Raw genomic sequence first — 15,287 nt, 5'->3', positions numbered from 1 at the left:
TCCTCTAGACCTGGCATCATCCTTGTAAATTTTCTCTGTACTCTTTCAACCTTGTTTACATCTTTCCTGCAGGTAGGTGACCAAAAGTGTGCACAATACTCCAAATTAAACCCCACCAACATCTTATTCAACTTCAACATAATATCCCAACTTCTGTACTCAGTAAATTGATATATTAAGGCCAATGTGTTAAAATCTTTCTTTACAAACCTATCTTTAAGATTTTTTTTTTAACCGTGCTTGTGGTCTGCTCTTTATCAAATTATGGTATTGGCTTGCACTGTTGTAACTATATGTTATAATTATCTGGTTTTGTCAGTTTTAGTCTTGGTTTGTCCTGTGTTTACTTGTGATCTCATTCTGGAGGAACGTTGTATCATTTTTTAATGCATGCATTTCTAAATGACAATAAACGAGGACTGACTGTCCTCATAATCTAGTCTAATCTACCCATGAACATACAGTCAGGTGGATAGTGATGATTGGGGTCTGAAGTCCAGTCAACATACAGGGAGTTAGGCAGAGGGGACTGACAGACTGTGGACATACAGGGAGTGGACAGTGACATGTTTGAGAGGGGACTGACAGACTGTGGACATACGGGGAGTCGGACAGTGACGGGTGAGAGAGGGGACTGACACACTGGACATACAGGGAGTCGGACAGTGACGGGTGACAGTGGGGACTGACACACTGTGGACATACAGGGAGTCGGACAGTGACATGTTTGAGAGGGGACTGACACACTGTGGACGTACAGGGAGTCAGACAGTGAGGAGTGGAAGTTTGAACTGACAGATAGTGGACATTCAGGGAGGGTTAGACAGTGAGGGTGAGTGTAGAGACTGACTGACAGTGGACATTCAGGGGGAGTTAGGCAGTGAGAGTGAGTGTGGAGACTCACAGACAGTGGACATTCAGGGAGGGTTAGACAGTGAGGGTGAGTGTAGAGACTGACTGACAGTGAGCATGTGGATATACACAATGTGTATCATTTTAGCCATTTTATTGATCCCTCAAAATGGCCGTGCAAATTGATAGAGTGGTTTGGTAGATGTAGGTTTGGCCTTCATTAGTTAGGGGATTGAGGTCAAGAGCCATGAGGTAATTGTTCAGCTGTTTAGAACCCTGTTTAGACCACACTTGGAGTATTGTGTTCAGTTCTGGTTGCTTTAAGGGTGTTAAAGCTTTCGAGAGGGTGCAGAGGGGATTTGCCAGGATGATGCCTGGACTTCAGTAGTTGTCGTATGAGGAGCGTTTGAGTGAGGGTTTTTCTCTCTGGAGTGGAGGATGAGAGGTGACTCGATAGGGGTTTTTCCAGATGTAGATCAAGTGGACAATCATAAACACAAGAAGTTCTGCAAATCCAGAGACCTTTTCCCGTGGTGAAAACGGTTAACATGAGGGGGCATAATTTTAGTGTGACTGGAGGAAAGTATAAGGGGGATGTCAGGGGTAGGGTTTTTCCCAGAGAGTGGTGGGTTAGTGGAACGTGCTGTCAGGGTGACGGCTGAGGCAGATACATGCGGGACATTTAAGAGACTCTTCGATAGGCACATGGATGATGGAGAAATGGAGCGCTCTGTGGGAGGAAGGGTTAGATTGGTCTTTGGGGTCGGTTAAAAATTGGTACATCATGGGCTGAAGGGCCTGTACCGTGTTGTAATGTTCTGTGTTCTAGGAACCTGACTGGGGGGGGTCATGAGTCGAGAGCTGAAGAGTGGGGAGACAGGAATGGGAGTGGAGCAGAAAGCTCACAGATGCCTCTACTTCCTCAGGAGGCTGGAGGAATTTCCAGGTGCTTTCTGACCCACACCGTTGGTCGTCAGTGCACCACAGAAAGCATCCCAAGTGGATGCATCACAGCTGGCTCTGGCAGCTGTTCCATCTGCGACGCAAGAAACCGGACACAGCTCAGCACCTCGCGGAAATCAGCCTCCTCTTCGTGGACTCTGTCTGCACATCTCACTGCCTGAGTAAAGCAGCCAGCAAAATCAAAGACCCCTCCCACCCCAGACATACCCTCGTCTCCCCATCTCTCATCGAGCAGAAGGTACAAAAGCCTGAAAGCACGTACCCCCAGACTCAAAGACAGCCTCCCATTGTTGTCAGACACGAAAAGACTCCTCATACGTTAAAGATGAACTAGACCATAGGATATAGGAGCCTTCGAATCCACTCCACCACTCCATCATGGCTCGTTACCCCTCTCAATCCCATTCTCCTGCCTCCTCCCCGTAATGTTTGACCCACTGAATAATCAAAAACGTATCAACCTCCACTTTAAATGTACCCCCAATCATTTGTCTTCCACAGCCACCTGTGGCAATGAATTCCACAGATTCAGCACCCTCTGGCTAAAGAAATTCCTCCTCATCTCTGTTCTAAATGGACCTCCCTCTATTCTGAGGCTGTGCCCTCGGGTCCTGGACTTCCCCCACTATGGGAAATATCTTCTCCACATCCATTCAATCCAGACCTTTCAAGACTCAATAGGTTTCAATGTGCTCCCGCCCTGCCTCGCCATTCTTCTAAACTCCAGCGAGTATAGGCCTAGAACCATCAAACGCTACTCATATGTTAATTCCTTCATTCCTGGAAACTTTCTCGCGAGCCTCCTCTGAACCGTCTTCAATGTCAACGTGGCTCTTCTCTTCCCTACCACACCATGTACTGCTTTTTTTTAAAGCCCATGTACCTATCTAAGAGTCTCTTAAAAGACCCTGTTGTATCCTCCTTTACCCTCATTGCTGGCCATGCATTCCATGAACCCACCACTCACTGTGTGAAAAATTTACCTCTGACAGCCCCCTGTACCTACTTCCAAACACCTTAAAACTGTGCCCTCTCATGTTAGCCATTTCAGCCCTGGGGAAAAGCCTCTGACTATCCACATGATCGATGCCTCTCATTATCTTATACACCTCTATCAGGTCACCTCTCATCCTCTGGGTTTTCTCCCCTCTCCCCCTTTTCTTTCTCCCTAGGCCTCCTATCCAGGATCCTCTCATATCCCTTTTGCCAATCACCTGCCCAGCTCTTGGCTCCATCCCTCCCCCTCCTGTCTTCTCCTATCATTTTGGATCTCCCCCTCCCCCTCCAACTTTCAAATCTCTTACTAGCTCTTCCTTCAGTTAGTCCTGACGAAGGGTCTCAGCCCGAAACGTCAACTGTACCTCTTCCTAGAGATGCTGCCTGGCCTGCTGCATTCACCAGCAACTTTGATGTGTGTTGCTTGAATTTCCAGCATCTGCAGATTTCCTCGTGTTTGCGTTCAATTCTTACTGCCGCCCGTACATCCTCCCCGTAGCCGCGTACAACTCCTGTAGGTGCTCCAGTTTCCTTTCACAGTCCGCGACGTACAGGTTAGTGTTAGTAAGCTGTGGGTATGCTATGTTGGCCCCAACACAATTATCACTGATTTGATGCAAATGATGCATTTCCCTATAGGTTTTAATATACAAGTGACAAATAAAACTCTAATTTGCCGGCCACCCAGGGATGCCCTGGAGATCACCTGCAAGGGCTGGAGTTTGTTCTGTGCGGCAAGAAAAAGATTTTAATTTGTTTCATTGCTGTGGTTTATTGCTTTTAATACAATTGTTTGCGGAAAAAAAGAATAATTAGATACTGAGTGAAGCTTCCTCCACAATGTCTCCCCGGCGGCTCCTGGGTGGGGGCAAGCAGGGTGAGGCACAGGTTCCATGTCCCTGCTCAGACACAGATCTCTGGCTGGCTTGTATGAGCAGTAACTCAACTGAAAAATTCCCAAATCTGACTCTAAACTTTCCGTGGGGACCAGCACCGCCTCTCCCGGACACTCTTGGAATGTCAGCTCCCAGAGATCAAAGGCTTCCTTCTGTCCATTGGCCCCTCGAGTCGCCAGATCGCCACCCAGCATGTGTTCTGTCTGCTTGGTCTGTTTTCCATGCAGGAAACCTCCCCCAACTCCTCTTACCCTTTTCACTTCTTCTACTCTTCCCCTCCTCCTCCTCCTCTCTACCTCTCCACCCATGTTCTTCTCCACCTCCTTTTCCATCCCTCTCCCTCTCTTTGACCCTCTCCACTCTCCCCCCACACCACCTCTCCTCGCTCTCTCTCTCTGCTGTCTGGGGAGGAAACAGAGTGGGAGTTTCCCCTCGGGTTTTAGCAGTGACAGCCTCAAGGAATAGCAGAGCTCCGTGTCTGTGGGAGCAGAGGGTGGTTGACATTCCCGATGGAGACCCTGCATCAAGTCTGAGTGGCAAGGGGGGAGACGCGAGAGGGCCAGGAACCATCCTACCCCTGCCGGACCCTTCCCCGATCTCTCGTCTCCCTCTGGGCTAAATCACCCCCTTTGGATCCTCTCCAACTCCCACCCAGCACAGGGAAGATTCCTGGAATTCCTAGTGTGAATAGCCTTTCCCACTGAATGCCTGGCCTCGTCCTTCCCAACGGGAGGGCTGTGGTCTCCAGAGAACTTCTCCCTGTACGTTGTTACTCTTTGGAACTCGCAGTACCTCCATCTGTCCATCATGAGCCTACTGTGGTGTAGTGGTTAGTGCCGCTTGGGATATTCCAGAGTTCAGAGTCCATCTCCAGCGCGTCTGTGAGGAGTGTGTCCGTTCTGTCCGTGGGCGTGTGGGTTTCCTCTGGGTGCTCCAGTCTCCTCCCACGGTTCAAAGACGTACCGGTTAGTAGGTTACGGTAATTGGTCATTGTAAATTGCTCCGTGACTAGGAACCCCCTCCCACATCTCTTTCCTCGCTCTGGGCTAAATCACCACCCCTTCCCAATGGCCACCAGGCACCAGGAAGATTCCCGGAGCCCCTGTTCTGGATGGCATTGCCCTCTGAATGCCCGGCCTCACCCTTCCCAATGGGAGGGCTGTGCTCTCCCGAGAACCGTGGGGATCTCCACCTGCTATCCCGCAGAGAAGCTGGATCACGTACCTCCTCCCTCCGCAGGGCCCAGGGAGTCGGGCGGAAAATGACGTGGAACCTTCGGGGGAAAAAAATCCCACAAAGTGGCATCGTGATCAGCAGGCCCGTGGTCCACAGGATCGTAACGTTACGATCTCTGCGTTGGACTGCTGCCGCAAAACAACCATTCTCATGTCCTATCAGATAGTGACAACCTGCGGAATATGGAAAGGCTTAAGACTGAATGGACATGCAGAGCCCGTTTCCTGTAGTGGGGGAGTCTGGAGCCAGAGGGCACAAAGACATGCACTTAGAACGGAGATGAGGAGGAATTTCGTTATCCGGAGGGCGATGAATCTGTGGAATTCATTGCCTCTGGAAGCCAAGTCATTGGGTATATTTAAAATGGAGGTTGATGGGTTCTTGATTAATCAGGATGTTAAAGGTTACGGGGAGAAGGCAGGAGAATGGGGTTGGGAATAAATCAGCCATGATGGAATGGTAGAACAGCCTCGATGGGCTGAATGGCCTCATTCTGCTCCTATGTCTTATGGTCCTATGATAATGAATCTGATTCTACCAGTTACTGGCCTACGGTTTATTGAGGTTAACGCGCTGACTCTGGTTGCTAGTGTAGGAGGGGAGAGAGGTCCCACAGGGCTCCCGGTGCAAGTGATTCAGCCCTGGGCTGAAGGGATGGGGAAGAGTTCATGGTGCCAGGATCAGTTCTGGCTCGGTGGGGAGATGGGCGCCCGTCCACCCTTCGGCTCAGTCCTTCTCCGGCTGTTCAGAGTCCCCGTGGTCCTGTCCGGCGGAGGGATCCTCTTTGCCCTCCCTGCTGGTCCCCGCTCCATCACTGGGGTAGGGGGGACAGCCCTCATCGTCCTCCTCGTCCACCGGCTTGCACGCACCAGGGGGCTCGGCACCGTCGTCTGAGTTCTGGTGCACGGTCACCTTGAAGGCTTTGCGAGAGCCGGGCTCGCAGCCGTCCTCGGGCTCCTGGAAGCGGTTGCGGGCACCGAGGATGTATTTGCCGATGACGGCGGAAGCGTCTCCGGACTTGGCACCGCTCCCCGCCGCCCCCATGCCGTAGCGCAGCCGCTTGATCTCTGACTGCAGCCGGCCCACGAATTTGCTCAGCTCCGTAATCCGGTTCCCGAGGTCTTGGAGGGGGTGGGGGAAAGAGAGAGAGCAGGTGAGAGTAGATCTGCAGATCCGAGCCACACACAAAACGCCAGAGGAACTCAGCAGGCCAGGCAGCATCTAAGCAGTCAACATCTGGGCCAAGACTTTTCCTGATGAACAGTCTCGGCCTGAAATGTGCTGTACTCTTCTCCATAGATGCTGCCCGGCCTGCTGAGTTCCTCCAGCGTTTTGTGTGTGTTGCTCAGAGAATCATTCCTGATCATCAGGTAGCACAGTGCTCCCTCAGAATCCCCCCCCCCACCGCCCACGGTGTGTCCCCTCAGTACCCCCTCCCACTACGTGGCATTCCCTCAGTACCTCCCTCAGGTAACTATAGGCCAGTTAGTTTAACGTCTGAGTTGGGAAAATGCTTGAAGCTGTCATTAAAGAAGATATACTGAGGCATCTGGAAAGAAATGGATCCATCAGGCAGATGCAGCATGGATTCAGCAAGTGTGACAAACTTGCTGAAGTTCTTTGAGGACTTAACGACCGCAGGGGATCAAGGGGAACAGATGGACGTTATTACTTGGATTTCCAGAAGGTGTTCGATAAGGTGCCGCATAAAAGACTTATCCATAAAGATGGATAGAGTTGGGGGTGATGTTTTAGGATGGACAAGAGAATTGGTTAACTAATAGAAAGCAGAGAGTTGGGATACATGGGTGTTACTCTGGTTGGCAATCAGTGGTGAGTGGTGTATCACAGGGGTTGGGGTTGGGCCCACAACTGTTCACAATATACATTAACGATCTGGAAGAAGGGACTGAGTGTAGTGGATCTAAGTTTCTGATGACACTAAATTGAGTAGAAAAGCAAATTGTGCAGGAGATCCGGAGAGTCTGCAGAGGGATATAGATAGGTTAAGTGAGTGGGCAAGGGTCTGGCAGATGGAGTACAATGTTGGTAAATGTGAGGTCATCCACTTTGGAAGGAAAAATGGAAGAGCAGATTGTTATTTAAATAGAACATCGAAATCTACAGCACATTACAGGCCTTCAGCCCACACGGTTGTGTCGACCATGTAACCTAGAAATACCTAGAATGTCCCTACTGTATTTCTCTAAGCTCCATGTACCTGTCTAAAAGGCTCTGAAAAGACCCTATTGCATCCACTTCCACCACCACCGCCGGCAGTGCACTCCACGCACCCGCCACTCTGTGTGTGAAAAACTTACCCCTGACAGCTCCCTTGTACCTACTTCAAATCACCTTAAAACTAAGCCCCCTCGTGTTAGCACAAGGTCAAAAACTGCAGCACGCCGCCGTGCAGGGGGAGTTTGGAGTGCTTGTGCATGGATCACAAAGGGTTGGTTTGCAGGTACAACAGGTTATTAAGAAGACAAATGGGATGTTGGCCTTCATTGCTAGAGGAATTGAATTCAAGAGCAGGGAGGTCATGCTGCAACTATACAGGGTACTGGTGAGGCCACACCTGGAGTAGTGTGCGCTGTTCTGGTTTCCTTACTTGAAGGATATACTGGCTTTGGAGGCGGTGCAGAGGAGGTTCACCAGGTTGATTCCAGAGATGAGGGGTTAGACTATGAGGAGAGATTGAGTCGCCTGGGTCTGTACTTGATGGAATTCAGAAGAATGAGAGGAGATCTTATAGAAACATATAAAATTATGAAAGGGATAGATAAGATAGAGGCAGCAAAGTTGTTTCCACTGGTAGGTGAGACTAGAACTAGAGGATATGACCTCGATTCAGGGGAGTAGATTTAGGACGGAGATGAGGGGGAACTGCTTTTCCAGAATCTGTAGAATATTCTTTGCCCAATGAAGCAGTGGAGGCTACTTCAGTAAATATATTTAAGACAAGGTTGGACAGATTTTTGCATAGTAGAGGAATTAAGAATTATGGGGAAAAGGCAGGTAGGTGGAGGTGAGTCCATGGCCAGATCAGCCATGATCTTATTGAATGGCGGGGCAGGCTCGACGGGCCAGATGGCCGACTTCTGCTCCTATTTCTTATGTACCCCCTCCCACAGCGTGGAGCTCCCTCAGTACCCCCTCCCACAGCGTGGAGCTCCCTCAGTACCCCCTCCCACAGCGTGGAGCTCCCTCAGTACCCCCTCCCACAGCGTGGAGCTCCCTCAGTACCCCCTCCCACAGCGTGGAGCTCCCTCAGTACCCCCTCCCACAGCGTGGAGCTCCCTCAGTACCCCCTCCCACAGCGTGGAGCTCCCTCAGTACCCCCTCCCACAGCGTGGAGCTCCCTCAGTACCCCCTCCCACAGCGTGGAGCTCCCTCAGTACCCCCTCCCACAGCGTGGAGCTCCCTCAGTACCCCCTCCCACAGCGTGGAGCTCCCTCAGTACCCACTCCCACAGTGTGGAGCTCCCTCAGTACCCCCTCCCACAGTGTGGAGCTCCCTCAGTACCCCCTCCCACAGCGTGGAGCTCCCTCAGTACCCACTCCCACAGTGTGGAGCTCCCTCAGTACCCCCTCCCACAGTGTGGAGCTCCCTCAGTACCCCCTCCCACAGCGTGGAGCTCCCTCAGTACCCCCTCCCACAGCGTGGAGCTCCCTCAGTACCCCCTCCCACAGCGTGGAGCTCCCCTCAGTACCCCCTCCCACAGCGTGGAGCTCCCTCAGTACCCCCTCCCACAGCGTGGAGCTCCCTCAGTACCCACTCCCACAGCGTGGAGCTCCCTCAGTACCCCCTCCCACAGTGTGGAGCTCCCTCAGTACCCACTCCCACAGCGTGGAGCTCCCTCAGTACCCCCTCCCACAGCGTGGAGCTCCCTCAGTACCCCCTCCCACAACGTGGAGCTCCCTCAGTACCCACTCCCACAGTGTGGAGCTCCCTCAGTACCCCCTCCCACAGCGTGGAGCTCCCTCAGTACCCCCTCCCACAGCGTGGAGCTCCCTCAGTACCCCCTCCCACAGCGTGGAGCTCCCTCAGTACCCCCTCCCACAGCGTGGAGCTCCCTCAGTACCCACTCCCACAGCGTGGAGCTCCCTCAGTACCCCCTCCCACAGCGTGGAGCTCCCTCAGTACCCACTCCCACAGTGTGGAGCTCCCTCAGTCCCCTCCCACAGCGTACCCCTCCCACAGCGTGGAGCTCCCTCAGTACCCCCTCCCACAGCGTGGAGCTCCCTCAGTACCCCCTCCCACAGCGTGGAGCTCCCTCAGTACCCACTCCCACAGTGTGGAGCTCCCTCAGTACCCACTCCCACAGCGTGGAGCTCCCTCAGTACCCCCTCCCACAGTGTGGAGCTCCCTCAGTACCCCCTCCCACAGTGTGGAGCTCCCTCAGTACCCACTCCCACAGCGTGGAGCTCCCTCAGTACCCCCTCCCACAGCGTGGAGCTCCCTCAGTACCCCCTCCCACAGCGTGGAGCTCCCTCCTCCCACAGCGTGGAGCTCCCTCAGTACCCCCTCCCACAGCGTGGAGCTCCCTCAGTACTGACTCTCCCACAGCGTGGAGCTCCCTCAGTACCCCCTCCCACAGTGTGGAGCTCCCTCAGTACCCCCTCCCACAGCGTGGAGCTCCCTCAGTACCCCCTCCCACAGCGTGGAGCTCCCTCAGTACCCCCTCCCACAGTGTGGAGCTCCCTCAGTACCCCCTCCCACAGCGTGGAGCTCCCTCAGTACCCCCTCCCACAGCGTGGAGCTCCCTCAGTACCCCCTCCCACAGTGTGGAGCTCCCTCAGTACCCCCTCCCACAGTGTGGAGCTCCCTCAGTACTGACTCTCCCACAGTGTGGAGCTCCCTCAGTACCCCCTCCCACAGTGTGGAGCTCCCTCAGTACCCCCTCCCACAGTGTGGAGCTCCCTCAGTACTGACTCTCCCACAAAGCGTGGAGCTCCCTCAGTACCCCCTCCCACAGCGTGTAGCTCCCTCAGTACCCCCTCCCACAGGGTGGAGCTCCCTCAGTACCCCCTCCCACAGTGTGGAGCTCCCTCAGTACCCCCTCCCACAGCGTGGAGCTCCCTCAGTACCCCCTCCCACAGCGTGGAGCTCCCTCAGTACCCCCTCCCACAGTGTGGAGCTCCCTCAGTACCCCCTCCCACAGTGTGGAGCTCCCTCAGTACCCACTCCCACAGCGTGGAGCTCCCTCAGTACCCCCTCCCACAGTGTGGAGCTCCCTCAGTACTGACTCTCCCACAGTGTGGAGCTCCCTCAGTACCCCCTCCCACAGCGTGGAGCTCCCTCAGTACCCCCTCCCACAGTGTGGAGCTCCCTCAGTACTGACTCTCCCACAGTGTGGAGCTCCCTCAGTACCCCCTCCCACAGCGTGGAGCTCCCTCAGTACCCCCTCCCACAGCGTGGAGCTCCCTCAGTACCCCCTCCCACAGTGTGGAGCTCCCTCAGTACCCCCTCCCACAGCGTGGAGCTCCCTCAGTACCCCCTCCCACAGCGTGGAGCTCCCTCAGTACCCCCTCCCACAGTGTGGAGCTCCCTCAGTACCCCCTCCCACAGTGTGGAGCTCCCTCAGTACCCCCTCCCACAGCGTGGAGCTCCCTCAGTACCCCCTCCCACAGTGTGGAGCTCCCTCAGTACCCCCTCCCACAGTGTGGAGCTCCCTCAGTACCCCCTCCCACAGTGTGGAGCTCCCTCAGTACCCCCTCCCACAGCGTGGAGCTCCCTCAGTACCCCCTCCCACAGCGTGGAGCTCCCTCAGTACCCCCTCCCACAGTGTGGAGCTCCCTCAGTACCCCCTCCCACAGTGTGGAGCTCCCTCAGTACCCCCTCCCACAGCGTGGAGCTCCCTCAGTACCCCCTCCCACAGCGTGGAGCTCCCTCAGTACCCCCTCCCACAGCGTGGAGCTCCCTCAGTACCCCCTCCCACAGTGTGGAGCTCCCTCAGTACCCCCTCCCACAGTGTGGAGCTCCCTCAGTACTGACTCTCCCACAAAGCGTGGAGCTCCCTCAGTACCCCCTCCCACAGCGTGGAGCTCCCTCAGTACCCACTCCCACAGTGTGGAGCTCCCTCAGTACCCACTCCCACAGCGTGGAGCTCCCTCAGTACCCCCTCCCACAGTGTGGAGCTCCCTCAGTACTGACTCTCCCACAGTGTGGAGCTCCCTCAGTACCCACTCCCACAGTGTGGAGCTCCCTCAGTACCCCCTCCCACAGCGTGGAGCTCCCTCAGTACCCCCTCCCACAGCGTGGAGCTCCCTCAGTACCCCCTCCCACAGCGTGGAGCTCCCTCAGTACCCCCTCCCACAGCGTGGAGCTCCCTCAATACTGACTCTCCCACAGTGTGGAGCTCCCTCAGTACCCCCTCCCACAGCGTGGAGCTCCCTCAGTACCCCCTCCCACAGCGTGGAGCTCCCTCAGTACTGACTCTCCCACAGCGTGGAGCTCCCTCAGTACCCCCTCCCACAGCGTGGAGCTCCCTCAGTACCCCCTCCCACAGCGTGGAGCTCCCTCAATACTGACTCTCCCACAGTGTGGAGCTCCCTCAGTACCCCCTCCCACAGCGTGGAGCTCCCTCAGTACCCCCTCCCACAGCGTGGAGCTCCCTCAGTACTGACTCTCCCACAGCGTGGAGCTCCCTCAGTACCCCCTCCCACAGCGTGGAGCTCCCTCAGTACCCCCTCCCACAGCGTGGAGCTCCCTCAGTACTGACTCTCCCACAAAGCGTGGAGCTCCCTCAGTACCCCCTCCCACAGTGTGGAGCTCCCTCAGTACCCCCTCCCACAGTGTGGAGCTCCCTCAGTACTGACTCTCCCACAGTGTGGAGCTCCCTCAGTACTGACTCTCCCACAGCGTGGAGCTCCCTCAGTACCCACTCCCACAGCGTGGAGCTCCCTCAGTACCCACTCCCACAGCGTGGAGCTCCCTCAGTACTGACTCTCCCACAGCGTGGAGCTCCCTCAGTACCCACTCCCACAGCGTGGAGCTCCCTCAGTACCCCCTCCCACAGCGTGGAGCTCCCTCAGTACCCCCTCCCACAGCGTGGAGCTCCCTCAGTACCCACTCCCACAGCGTGGAGCTCCCTCAGTACTGACTCTCCCACAGCGTGGAGCTCCCTCAGTACTGACTCTCCCACAGCGTGGAGCTCCCTCAGTACCCCTTCCCACAGCGTGGAGCTCCCTCAGTACCCCCTCCCACAGCGTGGAGCTCCCTCAGTACCCACTCCCACAGCGTGGAGCTCCCTCAGTACTGACTCTCCCACAGCGTGGAGCTCCCTCAGTACCCCCTCCCACAGTGTGGAGCTCCCTCAGTACCCACTCCCACAGTGTGGAGCTCCCTCAGTACCCCCTCCCACAGTGTGGAGCTCCCTCAGTACCCCCTCCCACAGCGTGGAGCTCCCTCAGTACTGACTCTCCCACAGCGTGGAGCTCCCTCAGTACCCCCTCCCACAGCGTGGAGCTCCCTCAGTACCCCCTCCCACAGCGTGGAGCTCCCTCAGTACCCACTCCCACAGTGTGGAGCTCCCTCAGTACCCCCTCCCACAGCGTGGAGCTCCCTCAGTACCCCCTCCCACAGCGTGGAGCTCCCTCAGTACCCCCTCCCACAGCGTGGAGCTGCCTCAGTACCCCCTCCCACAGCGTGGAGCTCCCTCAGTACCCCCTCCCACAGTGTGGAGCTCCCTCAGTACCCCCTCCCACAGTGTGGAGCTCCCTCAGTACTGACTCTCCCACAGCGTGGAGCTCCCTCAGTACCCCCTCCCACAGCGTGGAGCTCCCTCAGTACCCCCTCCCACAGCGTGGAGCTCCCTCAGTACTGACTCTCCCACAGTGTGGAGCTCCCTCAGTACCCACTCCCACAGTGTGGAGCTCCCTCAGTACCCACTCCCACAGCGTGGAGCTCCCTCAGTACCCCCTCCCACAGCGTGGAGCTCCCTCAGTACCCCCTCCCACAGTGTGGAGCTCCCTCAGTACCCCCTCCCACAGTGTGGAGCTCCCTCAGTACCCCCTCCCACAGCGTGGAGCTCCCTCAGTACTGACTCTCCCACAGTGTGGAGCTCCCTCAGTACCCCCTCCCACAGCGTGGAGCTCCCTCAGTACTGACTCTCCCACAGCGTGGAGCTCCCTCAGTACCCACTCCCACAGCGTGGAGCTCCCTCAGTACCCCCTCCCACAGCGTGGAGCTCCCTCAGTACTGACTCTCCCACAGCGTGGAGCTCCCTCAGTACTGACTCTCCCACAGCGTGGAGCTCCCTCAGTACCCCCTCCCACAGCGTGGAGCTCCCTCAGTACCCCCTCCCACAGTGTGGAGCTCCCTCAGTACTGACTCTCCCACAGCGTGGAGCTCCCTCAGTACCCCCTCCCACAGCGTGGAGCTCCCTCAGTACCCCCTCCCACAGCGTGGAGCTCCCTCAGTACCCCCTCCCACAGCGTGGAGCTCCCTCAGTACCCCCTCCCACAGCGTGGAGCTCCCTCAGTACTGACTCTCCCACAGCGTGGAGCTCCCTCAGTACCCCCTCCCACAGCGTGGAGCTCCCTCAGTACCCCCTCCCACAGCGTGGAGCTCCCTCAGTACCCACTCCCACAGCGTGGAGCTCCCTCAGTACTGACTCTCCCACAGTGTGGAGCTCCCTCAGTACCCACTCCCACAGTGTGGAGCTCCCTCAGTACCCCCTCCCACAGTGTGGAGCTCCCTCAGTACCCCCTCCCACAGCGTGGAGCTCCCTCAGTACCCCCTCCCACAGCGTGGAGCTCCCTCAGTACCCCCTCCCACAGTGTGGAGCTCCCTCAGTACTGACTCTCCCACAGCGTGGAGCTCCCTCAGTACTGACTCTCCCACAGTGTGGAGCTCCCTCAGTACTGACTCTCCCACAGCGTGGAGCTCCCTCAGTACCCCCTCCCACAGTGTGGAGCTCCCTCAGTACCCACTCCCACAGCGTGGAGCTCCCTCAGTACCCCCTCCCACAGTGTGGAGCTCCCTCAGTACCCCCTCCCACAGTGTGGAGCTCCCTCAGTACCCACTCCCACAGCGTGGAGCTCCCTCAGTACCCCCTCCCACAGTGTGGAGCTCCCTCAGTACCCACTCCCACAGCGTGGAGCTCCCTCAGTACCCCCTCCCACAGCGTGGAGCTCCCTCAGTACTGACTCTCCCACAGTGTGGAGCTCCCTCAGTACCCCCTCCCACAGCGTGGAGCTCCCTCAGTACCCCCTCCCACAGCGTGGAGCTCCCTCAGTACTGACTCTCCCACAGTGTGGAGCTCCCTCAGTACCCCCTCCCACAGCGTGGAGCTCCCTCAGTACTGACTCTCCCACAGTGTGGAGCTCCCTCAGTACCCCCTCCCACAGCGTGGAGCTCCCTCAGTACCCCCTCCCACAGCGTGGAGCTCCCTCAGTACCCCCTCCCACAGCGTGGAGCTCCCTCAGTACTGACTCTCCCACAGTGTGGAGCTCCCTCAGTACTGACTCTCCCACAGCGTGGAGCTCCCTCAGTACCCCCTCCCACAGCGTGGAGCTCCCTCAGTACCCACTCCCACAGTGTGGAGCTCCCTCAGTACCCCCTCCCACAGCGTGGAGCTCCCTCAGTACTGACTCTCCCACAGCGTGGAGCTCCCTCAGTACCCCCTCCCACAGCGTGGAGCTCCCTCAGTACTGACTCTCCCACAGCGTGGAGCTCCCTCAGTACCCCCTCCCACAGTGTGGAGCTCCCTCAGTACCCCCTCCCACAGTGTGGAGCTCCCTCAGTACTGACTCTCCCACAGCGTGGAGCTCCCTCAGTACCCCCTCCCACAGCGTGGAGCTCCCTCAGTACCCCCTCCCACAGCGTGGAGCTCCCTCAGTACCCCCTCCCACAGTGTGGAGCTCCCTCAGTACTGACTCTCCCACAGCGTGGAGCTCCCTCAGTACCCCCTCCCACAGCGTGGAGCTCCCTCAGTACTGACTCTCCCACAGCGTGGAGCTCCCTCAGTACCCCCTCCCACAGCGTGGAGCTCCCTCAGTACCCCCTCCCACAGTGTGGAGCTCCCTCAGTACTGACTCTCCCACAGCGTGGAGCTCCCTCAGTACTGACTCTCCCACAGCGTGGAGCTCCCTCAGTACTGACTCTCCCACAGCGTGGAGCTCCCTCAGTACTGACTCTCCCACAGCGTGGAGCTCCCTCAGTACTGACTCTCCCACAGTGTGGAGCTCCCTCAGTACTGACTCTCCCACAGCGTGGAGCTCCCTCAGTACTGACTCTCCCACAGTGTGGAGCTCCCTCAGTACCCCCTCCCACAGCGTGGAGCTCCCTCAGTACCCCCTCCCACAGTGTGGAGCTCCCTCAGTACTGACTCTCCCACAG

General features: G+C 56.9%; 1 protein-coding gene across 1 annotated transcript in view; it reads right to left on the bottom strand.

The window, feature by feature from the left end:
* Nucleotides 1-3,585: 3,585 nt before the first annotated feature.
* Nucleotides 3,586-15,287, bottom strand: part of trpc2b (transient receptor potential cation channel subfamily C member 2b) — a 73,216-nt gene continuing 61,514 nt past the window's right edge. Inside the window, exon 13 of the mRNA XM_063052991.1 lies at nt 3,586-6,064. Within this exon, the coding sequence (XP_062909061.1) occupies nt 5,670-6,064 (395 nt within the window). The 3' untranslated portion in view covers nt 3,586-5,669. The remainder of the gene's footprint in view (nt 6,065-15,287) is intronic.

This window comes from Mobula hypostoma, chromosome 7 (assembly GCF_963921235.1).
Source record: "Mobula hypostoma chromosome 7, sMobHyp1.1, whole genome shotgun sequence".
NCBI classification, from domain to species: Eukaryota; Metazoa; Chordata; class Chondrichthyes; order Myliobatiformes; family Myliobatidae; genus Mobula; species Mobula hypostoma.
Note: the sequence above shows the minus strand (reverse complement) of the source record. Positions and strands in the feature narration are given on the sequence as shown.